Genomic DNA, 16,018 nt, shown 5'->3' on the forward strand with positions numbered 1-16,018 from the left:
GTTCCTAAGGTGTCTCTTATTTTTTGTAATATTGTTTCACTGTACACATTAAACAAATCAGGTGAGAAAACACACCCTTGTCTAATGTCTCTCTTGATTTTGGTAAACTGACTCACTTCTCCATCTATTTTTACAGCGGCAGTTTGTTCCCAGTACAGATTTCTGATTAGGCGGAGGTCTTTCGAATCTAGATCTAGATTTCCTGTAGTATTTCAAATAACTTATTGTGCTTCACTTTATCAAATGCTTTTGTGTAGTCGGTAAAACAAACAAATCTTTTTGCAATTGAATAGCTCGTTCTGATAGTATCCTTAACATCAATATTGCGTTTCTTGTACCTTTGTCTTTCACAAAACCACATTGTTCTTAACCTATTTCAGCTTGTATCTTGTCATCAAAATTCTTAGAAGTATCTTAGTGATATGACTCATTAAACTTATGGTCCCATGTAATTCACATTCTATTGCTCCAGGTTTCTTAGGAAGAGTGATAAATACTGACTTTTTTCATGTCTGTTACAATATGGAAACGCTTCTTTCAAGGATTTGGTGCATAAATACTACTCAGAAAGCAGACACATTAAACATTAAGTGTTGGGCACATCATGAGCTTTTAGAAACATAGAACATAGAAAGCTTACAGCACAATACAGGCCCTTTGGCCCACAAAGCTGTGCCGAACATGTCCTTACAATAGAAATTACCTTGGGTACCCATAGTCCTCTATTTTTCTAAGCTTCATGTACCTATTGAGGAGTCTCTTAAAAGACCCTATCATATCCGCCTCCATCACCGTCGCCGGCAGCCCATTCCACGCACTCACCACTCTCTGCATTAAAAAAATTACGCCTGACATCTCCTCTGTACCTACTTCCAATCACATTAAAACTGTGCCCTCTCGTGTTAGCCATTTCATCCCTGAGAAAAAGCCTCTGACTATCCATAAGATCAATTCCTCTCATCATCTTATGCACCACCTCTAATCCTCCATCACTCCAAGGACAAAAGGCCAAGTTCACTCAACCTATTCTCATAAGGCATGCTCCCCAATCCAGGCAACATCCTTGTAAATCTCCTCTGCACCCTTTCTGTAGTTTCCACATCCTTCCTGTACTGAGGCGACCAGATCTGAGCACGGTACTCCAAGTGGGGTCTGACCAGGATACTATATAGCTGCAACATTACCTCTCGGCTCCTAAACTCATTCCCATGATTGATGAAGGCCAATGCACCATATGCCTTCTTACCCGCAGAGTCAACCTGTGTAGCAGCTTTGAGTGTCCTATGGACTTGGACCCCAAGATCTGTCTGATCCTCCACACTGTCAAGAGTCTTACCACTAATACAATATTTTGCCATGATATTTGACCTACCAAAATGAACCACCTCACACTTATCTGTGTTGAACTCCATCTGACACTTCTCAGCCCAGTTTTGCATTCTATCAATGTCCCACTGTAATGTCTGCCAGCTCTCAACACTATCCACGACACCCCCAACCTTTGTCATCAACAGATTTACTAACCCTTCCCTCCACTTCCTCATCCAGGTCACTTATAAAAATCACGAAGAGTAGGGGTCCCAGAACAGATCCCTGAGGCACACCACTGGTCACCAACCTCCGTGCAGAATATGACCCATCTGCAACCACTCTTTTCCTTCTGTGAGCAAGCCAATTCTGGATCCACAAAGCAAGATCCCCTTGGATCCCATGCCTCCTTACTTTCTCAATAAACCTTGCATGGGATACCTTATCAAATGCCTTGCTGAAATCCATATACACTGCATCTACTGCTCTTCCTTCATCAATGTGTTTAGTCACAGCCTCAAAAAATTCAATCAGATTCGTAAGGTACGACCTGCCTTTGACAAATCCATGCTGACTATTCCTAATCATATTATGCCTCTCCAAATGTTCATAAAGCCTGCCTCTCAGGATCCTTTCCATCAATTTACCAAGCACTGAAGTAAGACTCACTGGTCTATAATTTCCTGGGCTATTTCTACTCCCTTTCTTGAATAAGGGAGCAACATCCACAACCCTCCAATCCTCAGGAACTTCTCCCGTCTCCATTGATGGTGCAAAGATCATCGCCAGAGGCTCAGCAATCTCCTCCCTCACTTCCCACAGTAGCCTGGGGTACATCTCGTCCGATCTCGGTGACTTATCCAACTTGATGCTTTCCAAAAGCTCCAGCACATCCTCTTTCTTAATGTCTATATGCTCAAGCTTTTCAGGCCACTGCAAGTCATCCCTACAATTGCCAAGATCCTTTTCCGTACTGAATACTGAAGCAAGGTACTCATTAAGTACCTCTGCTATCTCCTCGGGTTCCATACATACTTTTCCACTGTCACACTTGATTGGTCCTATTCTCTCATGTCTTATCCTCTTGTTCTTCATATACATGTAGAATGCCTTGGAGTTTTCCTTAATCCTGTCCGCCAAGACCTTCTCATGACCCCTTCTGGCTCTCCTAATTTCATTCTTAAGCTCCTTCCTGCTATCCTTATAATCTTCAAGATCTCTATCATTACCTAGTTTTTTGAACCTTTTGTGAGTTTTTCTTTTCTTCTTGAGTAGATTTACAACAGCCTTTATACACCATAGTTCCTGCACTCTGCCATCTTTTCCCTGTCTCATTGGAACGTACCTATGCAGAACTCTATGCAAATATCCCCTGAACATTTGACACATTTCTGCTGTATGTTTCTCTGAGAACATCTGTTCGCAATTTATGCTTCCAAGTTCCTGCCTGATAGCCTCATATTTCCCCTTACTCCAATGAAACACTTTCCTAACTTGTCTGTTCCTATCTCTCTCCAGTGCTATGGTAAAGGAGATAGAATTGTGATCACTATCTCTAAAATGCTTTCCCACTGAGAGATCTGACGCCTGACCAGGTTCATTTCCCAATACCAGATCAAGTACAGCCTCTCCTTTTGTAGGCGTATCTATATATTGTGTCAAGAAACCTTCCTGAACGCACCTAACAAACTGCATGCCATCTAAACCCTTTGTTCTAGGGAGATGCCAATCAATATTTGGGAAATTAACATCTCCCACCATGACAACCCTGTTATTATTGCACCTTTCCAGAATCTGTCTCCCTATCTGCTCCTCAATATCCCTGTTACTATTGGGTGGTCTATAAAAAGCACCCAATAAAGTTATTGACCCCTTTCTGTTCCTAACTTCCACCCATAGAGATTCTGTAGACAATTCCTCCATGACTTCCTCCTTTTCTGCAGCTGTGACACTATCTCTGATCAACAGTGCCACGCCCCCACCTCTTTTGCTTCCCTCCCTGTCCTTTCTGAAACATCTAAGCCTGGCACTCAAAGTACCCATTCCTGCCCTTGAGCCATCCAACTCTCTATAATGGCCACAACATCATAGCTCCAAGTACTGATCCATGCTCTAAGCTCATAGACAAGCCATCGGTCTGAGCGCATCCCTTCTCTATCACCTGCCTATCCTCCCTCTCACACTCTCTACAAGCTTTCTCTATTTGTGAGCCAACCGCCTCTTCCTCCGTCTCTTCAGTTTGGTTCCCACCCCCCAGCAATTCTCGTTTAAACTCTTCCCAATAGCTGTAGCAAACCTCCTCGCCAGGATATTGGTCCCCCTGGGATTCAAGTGCAACCCGTCCTTTTTGTACAGGTCACACCTGCCCCAAAAGAGGTCCCAATGATCCAGAAATCTGGATCCCTGCCCCCTGCTCCAATCCCTCAGCCACCCATTTATCCTCCACCTATACTCACTGTCACATGGTACAGGTAGTAATTCTAAGATTACTACCTTTGAGGTCCTGCTTCTCAACTTCCTTCCTAACTCCCTATAGTCTGTTTTCAGGACCTCCTCCCTTTTCCTACCTATGTCATTGGTGCCAATACATACCACGACCTCTGGCTGTTCTCCTTCCTACCTCAGGATATCGTGGACGCGATCAAAAACATCCTGGACCCTGGCACCTGGGAGGCAAACTACCATCCACGTTTCTTTTCTGCATCCACAGAATCGCCTGTCTGACCTCCTAACTATAGAGTCCCCTATCACTGCTGCCTTCCTCTTCCTTTCCCTCCCCTTCTGAGCCACAGGGCCAGACTCTGTGCCAGAGGCGTGGCCACTGTTGCTTCCCCCAGGTAGGCCAGCACCCCCCACCACCCCAAACGGTATTCAAACAGGAGTACTTATTGTTAAGGGATACTCCCCAGTACCTGATTCTTGCCCTTCCCCACCTGACTGTTACCCACTTGTCTGTCTCCCGTGGCCCCTGTGTGACCACCTACCTATAACTCCTTTCTATCACCTCCTCACTCTCCCTGACCAAGCGAAGGTCATTGAGCTGCATCTCCAGTTCCCTAACGCGATCCCTAAGGAGCTGCAGCTCGATGCATCTTGCACAGATGTGGCCATCCAGGAGGCTGGGAGTCTCCAGGACTTCCCACATCTGACACTGAGCACAGAACACCAGCCTCACACATTCTTCCTGTCTGTATTCTACACGAGTAATGTACCTCGCCTCGACCCATTGAGCCAAATCCTTCCTACTCTGTCACCCTCTACTCTGTCGCCCGCCCTATAAAGCTGTCTCCTTTAAACTCTCCTCGCGGTTCTAACTGGCTGACGACCACGCGCTTGCACAGTCGTGCCCCGATCAAACTGCTGATGAAATAACCGCCTCTCTTTAAACTCTCCTCGCTGTTCTAACTGGCTGGCGTCCACGCGCTTGCACAGTCGTGCCTTTTCTTAATAGAGTTGCAGAAAGAGTCAGAGAGATACAGCACAGAGAAAGGCCTTTTGACCGACCAGTGCATGCTCCCCATCAAGCACCCATTTATACCAATCCTACCCTACCTGGTGGTGTGGGTCCTGAGGCTCCTGTACCACCTTCCTGCTGGCAGTAGTGAGAAGAGAGCATGATCTGGGTGGCGAAGGTCCTTGATGATGGATGCTGCTTTCCTGCAACAGCACTCTGTGTAGGTGTGCTCACTGGTGGGAAGGGCTTTACCCATGATGGACTGGACTGTACTCATTACTTTTTGTAGGCTTGTCCATTCAAGGGCATTGGTGTTTTCATACCAGGCTGTGATGCAACCTGTCAATATACTCTCCATCACACATCTATAGAAGTTTGTAAAATTTTTAGATGACATGCTGAATCTTTATAAACTTCTAAGAAAGTAGAGGCGTTGCCATGCTTTCTACGTTTTGGCACTTACAGTACATGCTGGCCCCAGGGCAGATCCTCTGAAATGGTAACACTAAAGAATTTAATGTTACTGACCCTCTCCACCTCTGATCCTTAATGAGGACTGGTTCATGATCCTCTGGTTTCCTTCTCCTGAAGTCAACAATCAGCTCCTTGGTCGGGTTGACACTGAGTGAGAGGTTGTTGTTGTGGCACCATTCAGCCAAGTTTTCAACCTCCCTGCAGCATGCTGATTCATCACCACCTTTCATTTGGCCAACGACAAATTTGAATATGGCACTGGAGTTGTGCTTGGCCTCACAATCATAAGTACAAAGCAAGTGGAGCAGGGGGCTAAGCATACAGCCTTGTGGTGCACCTGTGCTGATGGAGAACGTGGTGGAGGTATTGTTGCCAATCTGAACTGACTGGGTCCTGCAAGTGAGGAAATCTGGGATCGAGTTTCACAAGGTGGTATTGAGGCCAAAGTCTTGAAGCTTATTAGTTTTGAAGGGATGATAGAATTGAGTGCCAAGCAGTAGTCAGTGAAGAACAACCTGTTTTATGCATCTCTGCTGTCCAGTTATTCCAGGGTTTAGTGAAGAGCCAATGAATTGGCACTTGCTGTGGACCTGCTGTGACAGTAGGCAATTGGAGTAGATCCAAGCTGCTTCTCAGGCAGGAGTGGTAATAGATTTCTGGAGATTGTACCTGGACCTTTTGTATCACCAGACCTAAATGCCACTGATCTGGCCCTCAGCAGATTACAGATCTCATGGTTCATCCAGAGATTCTGGTTGGGGAAGACTCTGATTGATTTTGTGGGGACACGCTTGTGTATGATTGTTTTTATAACGTGGCTCAGTCCACTGACTCGAAACAATCCCGCCCTTCTGCCGCCCGCGACCACCTTTTTGTTGTCCTTATCTCTGGAGTCTCGCTCTTTAGCCTCTGCCTGAATGTTGGTAGGGGTGGTTAGCCATGTGATCAAATTTCCAGAGATGCGGTCTAGGCATAGAACGGAGGGCATTCCTAATCACAGTGTAGCAGTGGTCAGGTGGATCGGGAACCCGGGTCCCTGTAAATTACAGAGGCCTAAATGCTGGAGCTCCCTTCCCAACAACGCTGTACAAGGCATCGGTGAGGTCATATTTAATATTGTGTTCAGCTTTGGTTATCCTGATACACAAAAATGCCAATAAGCTGGAAAAAGCACCAAGGAAATTTATGAGAATGTTGCCGAGACTCAAGGGACTGGAAAGATTAAGTTCAAGTGTAACTATCATTCAACTGTTCACAAATATAGCCAAATGATTCAGCGTTCCTCCAGGGCCTGCCAAAACAATGAAAAGATCATTCAAATACTGGTTGGTAATTGAGATCTCAACTCAACATTCACGAAAAAATTCATAATTAATTCAGTTAAGAAATAGTTAGGTGAACTAATGACAGATTATAAAATCCGAGACCGAATTTGACAAAATAAAATCTTTAATCTGATGTAATGGGTACATTCGCATTGAAAAGCTGATTTTAATCCAGAATATGCTGATCCATGATATTACACTGATTTCTTGTTTTTAATGATGTCTTGAAGCTACTAATAATTTAAAAAGTCACTTGATCACTATTTTTCAGATTTCTTGATGAAGGCCTACGAGGACTATGCCATGGACTGAAGGGAAATGGTCAGCTGTTAACACTAAGCATGTGTTACTGTGATCTAGGACCTCCAAGTGGATCATTCTTGGGAGAACTGGTGGCCAAAACTGCCATTAAGTAATAGAAATAGTTTTGGGTGCCCTACCTGTGAATTAGCTGAAATCTGTTTTAATTTATGATGTTGCTGAATTAATGCTTGTTGCTGAATACTGAGATAGTTGGCTTATATAAAATCCTAAAGGGATTGGACAGGCTAGATGCAGGAAGATTGTTCCCGATGTTGGGGAAGTCCAGAACGAGGGGTCACAGTTTGAGGATAAAGGGGAAGCCTTTTAGGACCGAGATGAGGAAAAACTTCTTCACGCAGAGAGTGGTGAATCTGTGGAATTCTCTGCCACAGGAAACAGTTGAGGCCAGTTCATTGGCTATATTTAAGAGGGAGTTAGATATGGCCCTTGTGGCTAAAGGGATCAGGGGGTATAGGGGGAAGGCTGGTACAGGGTTCTGAGTTGGATGATCAGCCATGATCGTACTGAATGGCGGTGCAGACTCGAAGGGCCGAATGGCCTACTCCTGCACCTATTTTCTATGTTTCTATAAAAAAAGAAATTCTGTACAGTAACAGTAAAAGAAAAGTATAGTGCTTATTTGGAAATTTAGTCTTCCGTGCATTCACTTAAAGAGCCGGCCAACCAGTGAGTTCCATTCGAGTTAATAGTGCTAACCTTTCATCCTGATCCAAACCAAAAGAAACAAAGAAAATTGAAGAAGCAACACCTTATATTCCATCTGATGGCATGAGTATTGATTTCTCCTTCCGGTAAAAAGATTTTTTCCTTCCATTTCCCCTCTTCTTCTATTCCCCGCTTCGGTCTTTTACCTCTCCTCACCTGCCTATCATTTCCCCTCCTCCTTCCCTTTCTGCTATGGTCCACTCTCCTCTCCTATCAGATTTGTTCTTCTCTAGCCCTTTACCTTTCCCACCTGGCTTCACCTATCACCTTCCAGCTAGCCTTCTTCCCTCCCCCCCCCCCACCTTTTTATTCTGATACCTTCCCCCTTCTACTTCAGTCCTAAAGAAGGATCTTGACCAGAAACATTGACTGTTCATTCATTTCCATGGATACCGTCTGACCTGCTGAGTTCCTCTAGCGTTTTGCGTGTGTTGCTTTGGATTTCCAGCATCTGCAGAATCTCTCATTTTTATGTAGCACTTTTCCAATGGCTTTAACTGACTACTGGGCTAGTTCTTTCTCATCCTTTGAGAGAATATAACCCCAGTGTTGGGCACGTGGCCAAGTGGTTAAGGCGTTCGTCTAGTGATCTGAAGGTCACTAGTTCGAGCCTCAGCTGTGGCAGCGTGTTTGTGTCCTTGAGCAAGGCACTTAACCACACATTGCTCTAGTGTCTGTGTGAGGAGTGGCGCCCCACACAGACTTCCAATCTGCACCTTATAAGGCATGAAAATGCCCGACGCAGGCCTCTCATGGTCTGAGTTGACGTTCCCTCCCCCTCCTTACAAGGAGTGAAGATCTCTTGCTGTCAGGCTATGAAAGAAGATGTGATACTGCAACACCAATGTTAGCAGGTCAGTATTTCATTTTACACTGCTTAGTTTTATTTTGCCTGCATAATTGGGTAATGTCAAGGAGACTTCCTTTACCCCCCATTGCTGAGAGGGACATTTCTACACTCCCCCCCCCATTGCTGAGAGGGACATTTCTACTTCCCACCCCCCCCCCCGCCATTGCTGAAAGGAACGTTCACCCACCTACATCCGGGATACATCCCATGCTCTCCACCTCTTCAATAACTTCCAATTCCCAGGTCCCGACCGCTTCATTTTCACTATGGATGTCCAATCCTTATACACCTCCATTCCCCATCAAGACAGCCTCAAAGCCCTCCGCTACTTTCTGGATAATAGACCTCACCAGTTCCCCACCACCACTATCCTCCTCCGGATGGTGGAACTGGTACACACACTTAATAACTTCTCTTTTGGCTCTTCCCACTTTCTTCAGACCAAGGGTGTAGCTATGGGCACTCGCATGGGCCCCAGCTATGCCTGCCTCTTCACTGGTTATGTGGAACAGTCTATGCTCCAAACCTATACTGGTACTGCTCCCCAACTTTTCCTTCACTACATTGACGACTACATTGGTGCTGCTTCCTGCACCCATGCTGAGCGTGTCAATTTCATCGACTTTACTTCAAACTTCCATCCAGCTCTCAAATTCACTTGGTTTATCTCGGACACTTCTCTCCCCTTTCTCGTTCTCTCGGTCTCCATCTCTGGAGACAGGCTGTCCCCTGACATCTTCTACAAGCCCACTGACTCTCATAACTACCTCGACTATACCTCTTCCCACCCTGTCATATGCAAAAATGCCATTCCCTATTCCCAGTTCCTCCGTCTCCGCCATATCTGCTCCCAGGATGAGGCTTTCCATTCCAGGACATCTCAAATGTCCTCTTTCTTTAAGGATCGTGGTTTCCCTTCTACCGTCATCAATGATGCCCTCACCCGCATCTCCTCCATTTCCTGCGCTTCGGCCCTTACCCCATCCTCCCGTCACCACAACAGGGACAGAGTTCCCCTTGTCCTTACCTACCACCCCACCAGCCTCCGGATCCTGCACATTATCCTCCGCAACTTCCGCCACATTCAACAGGACCCCACCACTAAGCACATCTTTCCCTCTCCACCCCTGTCCACTTGCAGCAGGGATCGGTCCCTCTGCAACGCCCTGGTCCACACGTCCATCCCCACGGATCTCCCACCTGGCACTTATCCCTGTAAGCGTAAGTGCTACACCTGTCACTACACCTCCTCTCTTGCCACCATTCAGGGCCCCAAACAGTCCTTCCAGGTGAGGCAACACTTCACTTGTGAGTCTGTTGGGGTCATCTATTGCATCCAGTGCGGCCTCCTCTACATCAGTGAAACCTGATGCAGATTGGGGGACCCCTTCGTCGAGCACCTCCACTCCGTCCGCCACAACAGACAGGATCTCCCGGTTGCCACCCACTTCAACTCCGCTTCACATTCCCATTCGGTTATGTCCATACATGGCCTCCTCTACTGCCATGATGAGGCTAAACCCAGGTTGGAGGAGCAACACCTCATATACAGTCTAGGTAGTCTCCAGCCCCTTGGCATGAACATTGAATTCTCCAACTTCCGGTAATTCCCTCCCCCTCCCTTCCCCCATCCCAGTTTCACTCTGCCCCCTCCCCCAGCTCCCTCATGGTTCCACCTCGTTCTACTACCCGTTGTATTTTCCCCTATTCCTTCTTCATCTTTCCTGCCTCCCCTCCCCCACCCCTTTATCTTTCCCCTTACTGGTTTTTCACCTGGAACCTACCAGCCTTCTCCTTCCCACCCTCCCCCCCACCTTCTTTGTAGGGACTCTGCCCCTTCCCTCTACAGTCCTGACGAAGGGTTCCGGCCCGAAACGTTGACTGATTGCTTCCACGGATGCTGCCCGACCTGCTGAGTTCCTCCAGTGTGTTGTGAGTGTCGACTTCACCCACCCCCATTGCTGAGAGGAATGTTCACCCACCCCCATTACTGAGAGGGACATTCTACCCCATTGCTGAGAGGGATGTTCCCCCCATTGATGAGAGGAACGTTTCCCCCCCATTGCTGAGAGGGACGTTTCCCCCCATTGCTGAGAGAGACGTTTCCCCCCCATTGCTGAGAGGGACGTTTCCCCCCCATTGCTGAGAGGGACGTTCCCCCCATTGATGAGAGGGATGTTCTACCCCATTGATGAGAGGGACGTTCCCCCCCATTGATGAGAGGGACGTTCCCCCCCATTGATGAGAGGGATGTTCCCCCCATTGATGAGAGGGACGTTCCCCCCCATTGATGAGAGGGATGTTCTACCCCACTGATGAGAGGGACGTTCCCCCCCATTGATGAGAGGGACGTTCCCCCCATTGATGAGAGGGACATAGAGTCACACATCATGGAAACAGATCCTTCAGCTCATCAAGTCCGTGCCAGCCATGAAGCTCCCATTTACATTAATAGTACACTTAACCATACATCAAAACATTGAAACATACAATGAAATGTGCTGTTTGCATCAAATCAAATCAGCAAGGATTGCACTGGTCTGCCTACCAACATAGTGTGTCCACAACTCATTAATCCTAGCCTGTTCATCTTTGGACTGTGGGAGGAAACTGGAGCAACTGGAGGAAAGCTACTTGGTCACAGGAGAATGTACAAACTCCTCACAGGCACGGAGGATACTTCCCCTGGCTCAGGAGTTTAGGACCAAGGTCACAGTTTCAGAAGAACTGGGACCAAGATAAGGAAAAAAATATTTATCTTGTGGTCGGTGAATCTTAGGAATTCCCTACCTTGGAAGGCTGTAGAGAATCAGTCATTGAATTCATTTAAAACAGATATTGATAGATTTGAGGATAATAAGATAATCAAAGGATATGGGGATAATGCAGGAAAATGGATGTTGAGGTAAAGGATCAGTCATGATCTTGATATACAGTACTGTACAAAAATCTCAGACCATATATATAGTGAGGGTGCTCAAGACTTTAGCACAGTACTGTATATTGGTTAAAATAGCAAAGTGATTGGGAAACAGAAATAAAAGTACTTAGCTTTGTATTAGCTCACTAGTATTTTTTAAAGAATTCTTCCTACAATACTCTAAACACATCATCAGTGATGTAACCTTAGGTCACTGGATGTTTCAGGTCTTTCAGCATCAGACACCCTCACCCAGGTGACCCAGCCATGACAGATCAAGCCACAACTTGTGTTCAGGCAGCATGTGCTGCAGATCCCCATGGACTTGCTCGCTTCATCCAGAGCCATCCTGAGGCTTTATCTGCTGCCTCGGTGATGTTTCCAGTGGCTCTCTGCCTCCTTGTACCAGCAATGCCCAATGTGCTGGGGGCTCTGTGAGGAGACTGTCCATAGCGAAGACCTGGCTGCCCACTTCAACGGGCATGCACTTGGCCTTCCATCCCTGTCTCTGACCGTCACTGGCCAGTTCCTTGTATCTGGCAAGCTTCCTCCCAGGGGCCTCCTCCAGATGCTCCTCCCACGGCACTGTCAGCTCCAGCAGGATGATGTACTAGAGGCACCCACAGGGATTCTGGCACCTGCTGACGACTGGCAGCTCCACACAGCACATCGTCAAGACCACCTTGAGACCAGACATCCTCTTGGTCTCAGAAACAGCAAAATTCATCATCCTGCCCAGAAGAAAATGAAGCTCAGGGTTGTATATAGTAATGTATATGGTACGTACATTGATAATAAATTTACTTTGAACTAGCAATGGTGCTTCCAGTCTAAATTGGATGAGTCTCTGCCTCCCTTAAATTCAGCTCCCAGTTGTTCAGCATCTTTTTTTCTCCCAGTTTGCAGAATTACTTTGGTTCCTATGGGATGTTGGTGTCTATGAAAGGCCAGTGTTTATTTCCCTTCCTGAATTGCCTTTGTTCCAGATGGCTTACTGGGTCCACTTAAACATCAGCAACATTGCTGTGGTTTAGAGAGACAGAGCCTGAAAAGAAACAAGTAGACATTAGTGAACCTGATGGATATTAGAGGACCAGAAGGTGTTTATGTCAGAGTTTCATAGACCCCACTACTGAAACTAAGCTAATTAATTTCATGAATATAAACTTCCAAGTTTCTGTCGTGGGATTTAAACTCAAATTCCAGATCTTTAGTTGCGCCCTCTGTACTGCTGGAGTCTAGACGTGTATTATATCAATGGTTGATTTAGATTGTAGCACAAATGAATGTCAGAAAATCTAACTCATTCCAGGTTTGGAGTACATTCTCCAGAATCATACATTGCCCAGGGTTGGAATAGTTTTATCGACTTGTTAACAGTATAAACAGAGTAGCAAGGTTTTGTAAAATGATTGACTGACAATGAATAATTTCGTTCTGTCATCCTGTTCTATTGTCCCTTTTGCAGAGATCTGCTTCTGGATGGAAATAATCTGCAGTGTGAGGGGGCTTATGAGCTGATTACGTTCATTGCCAATTATGCCGAACATGTGGCGAGGAAGAAATCTGGGGCATCTTCAGATATCGAGGGCGAAACATCAAAGCCTGTTCTGGAAGGTGCAGATGGATATTATATAAATCTCTTATGCAGTGTATTATAAATGCATAATTAGCATATCCTCTAATACAGACTGGGAAAAGGGATGATAAATTATTTAAACAATAAACTTAGCTACAGGACAAATGTTGTCTTGTGACGTACAGGGTCATACAGAGGCATGGATTTCTTTCTTCCTTATCCTCATTTCCCCAACAGTCAACTGGAGGTGTTTTTGTAGGCATACGGTATACACTTGATTTGCACTTATTCTGCTCATACCATTAAGGAAAAATATACCGTACTGTGCAAAAGTCTTAGGCACATATATATTTAACTCGGTTGCCTAAGACTTTCGCATAGTACTGAATTTGTCAACGTAGAGTGAAGAGCAAGTTTGTAAATGTGATGTGAGCAAAGGATGTTGGGATTGGCGAGGGTGGAGTGCCGCAAGAGGGGTGTGGCAGAGAAGGGGTGTCAGGGTTGGGGGGTGGGTGTTGCAGACACACCCAGCCCTGAGACACCAGACAAAGTCATTTAATTCCAAACTACTGGTTAATTAATCATTGCAGAATGTCTCTGTCTCTCTGTTGCTTTCCACTCCCTCCCATCTCCCTTCCTCTTTATCCAACCATGATTCCCTTCTCACTCAGTTCAGAATAGAGACCCATATCAGAATCAGGTTTATCATCATTCACATGTATCATGTGCAGTGCAAGACATAAAGTTACTACAGTACTGTGCAAAAGTCATAGGCACCATATATATGTGTGAGTGTGTGTGTGTCTAAGACTTTTGCACAGTACTATATATGGTGTCCACAGGCAGTTAAATTCCTATACCTGGTCTCAAAAATTTAGAGGGTAAAAATAGCAACAAAAGTTGATGTGAAGAGACACAGTGGTGCTAGAAAGTTTGTGAACCCTGTAAACATTTTCTCTATTTCTGCATAAAATTGACCTAAACTGAATAAAGGAACAAGTATTATGTTTTTTGTGTTATTTATTTAATTAAGTTCTCTTTATCTAGTTTTAGTATTTACGTGAAGCTCTGATCACATTTTAGGTCATATTGGAAAGGTGGAAAGGATTGTGTAAGGTACTTCCTCTGGTAATAAAGTGGCCACTGAGTGTACGTTTGTAGTCTTCGGCTGCTTTAGCCCATTCACTTCAAGGTTCAGTGTGCTAAACACTCAGAGATGCTCTTCTGCACACCACTGTTGTAATGCATGATTATTTGAGTTACTTTCACCTTCCTAACAGCTTGAACCAGTCTGGCCATTCTCCTCTGAACACTTTCATTAACAAGGTGTTTTCAACCACAGAGTAAATGACAACCTTCTGTTAGTTTTTCTAGTTAATTGCTCTACTTGCAAATAAGCCTTTGTGAATCATGGATTAAGACATCTGGAAAATGTTACTCACTGGATTGTTTTTTGTTTCTCACACCACTCGCTGTAAACTCTAGAGACTGTTGTGTGTGAAAATCCCAGGAGATCAGCAGTTTCTGAGATACTCAAACCACCCAGTCTGGCACCAACAATCATTCCATGGTCAAAGGTGACATTCCCACCCCATTCTGATGTTTGGTCTGAACAACAACTGGACCTCTTGACCATGTCTGCATGCTTTAATGCATTGAGTTGCTGCCATATGATTGGCTGATTAGATATTTGCATTATTGAGAAGGGGTACAGATGTACCTAATAAAGTGGCCACTGACTGTATAACTATCTAGGATGAAGGCACCAAATTTGGTTCTGCTGATGTCAGGTGGCTAGGTAGAGAAGTGAGTTGTGAAGAGGATATAAGAGAAACACAAAAGGACTCACAAGGAAAATGGGCAAAGATCTGTCAGTAAAGTATAATGTGAGAAAATGTAAAATTGGCTATCTAAAAATAACATTATCTAATGGTGAGAGATTTCAGGTGAATCCAGATGTCTTAATCCACGATTCACAAAGGCTTATTTGCAAGTAGAGCAAGGAATTAGCTAACAGAAGGTTGTCATTTATTTCAAAGTAAATTGAATAGAAAGTTAGGGGATTTTTGCTTCTGCTACATGAGGCATTAGTGGAATTGCACCTGGAGTACAGTATTAATTCCCTTATTTAAGGAAAGATGTTAATGTATTGGAAGCAGTTCAGAGAAGGCTTATTAGACTGATTCCTGGAATGTGCAGATGATCTTACAAGAAAAGATTGGGCAAGTGCGGCTTGTTCCCACTGAAGTTTAGATCCTGAGGGATCTTGACAGGATGGGTGTGAAAGGATGATTCCTTATCAAGAATGTACAACCAGTAGTCTTTACTTAAAAATAAGGGTCTGCCCATTGAGACAGAGATGAGGTGACATTCTCTCTCAAAGCAGGCTGTTGTCTTTGAATCTGTCTCACTCAAAGAGTTGTGAAAGCAGAGTTTTAGAATATTATTAAGGCAATGGTACATGGATACTTGGAAAGTACGGTAGGTAAAAAGATTGCAATGGGTAGACAGGAATGCAGGGTAACACATACAAAATGCTGGAGGAACTCAGCAGGTCACCATCTGTGGGGAGGAATAAACAGCCAAAGTTTCAGGCTGAGACTCTTCATCAGGACTGGAAAGGAAGGGGGAAGAAGCCAGGATAAGAAGGTAGGGTTGAGGTTACCAACAGGTTAGTAATAATTTTATTAAATGATGGAGCAGGCTTGAGAGGCCGAGTAGTGTACTCATTCCTAGTTTATAAACTGCTATGTTCATATTAGGTTTGTGAAATGTTTGTATCAAGGTTTTGTTTATTTTGCAACTGTTCTGTGATCTTAGATTGTGATCTCTTTGCTCATTACTTTGGTTTTTTTCCCCCCATTTTACAAATAACACAATGAATCAGATTTACATTCCGTTTCATCAAATGAAAACACAAGACTTATTGTTGGCAGTGTTGATATGAATAGCAACATTCCTGGATCCAAGAAGGAAAGAAAAGGTAATTATTTCAATACATTTATTTACATAGAGTCTACGTATCACAACCACAATGTTTTCAAAGTTGCAGATGTGAAGAATAACCGAACAGGTAATA

General features: G+C 44.8%; 1 protein-coding gene across 1 annotated transcript in view; it reads left to right on the plus strand.

Annotated features, from left to right (window-relative positions):
- LOC140195872 (uncharacterized) overlaps positions 1 to 16,018 on the plus strand; it is a 128,619-nt gene that overhangs the window by 68,799 nt on the left and 43,802 nt on the right. Inside the window, exons 5-7 of the mRNA XM_072254512.1 lie at positions 6,833 to 6,973; positions 12,829 to 12,977; positions 15,827 to 15,922. Coding sequence (XP_072110613.1) covers positions 6,833 to 6,973; positions 12,829 to 12,977; positions 15,827 to 15,922 — 386 coding nt within the window. The remainder of the gene's footprint in view (positions 1 to 6,832; positions 6,974 to 12,828; positions 12,978 to 15,826; positions 15,923 to 16,018) is intronic.

The sequence above is a fragment of the Mobula birostris genome, chromosome 4 (assembly GCF_030028105.1).
Source record: "Mobula birostris isolate sMobBir1 chromosome 4, sMobBir1.hap1, whole genome shotgun sequence".
NCBI lineage: Eukaryota > Metazoa > Chordata > Chondrichthyes > Myliobatiformes > Myliobatidae > Mobula > Mobula birostris.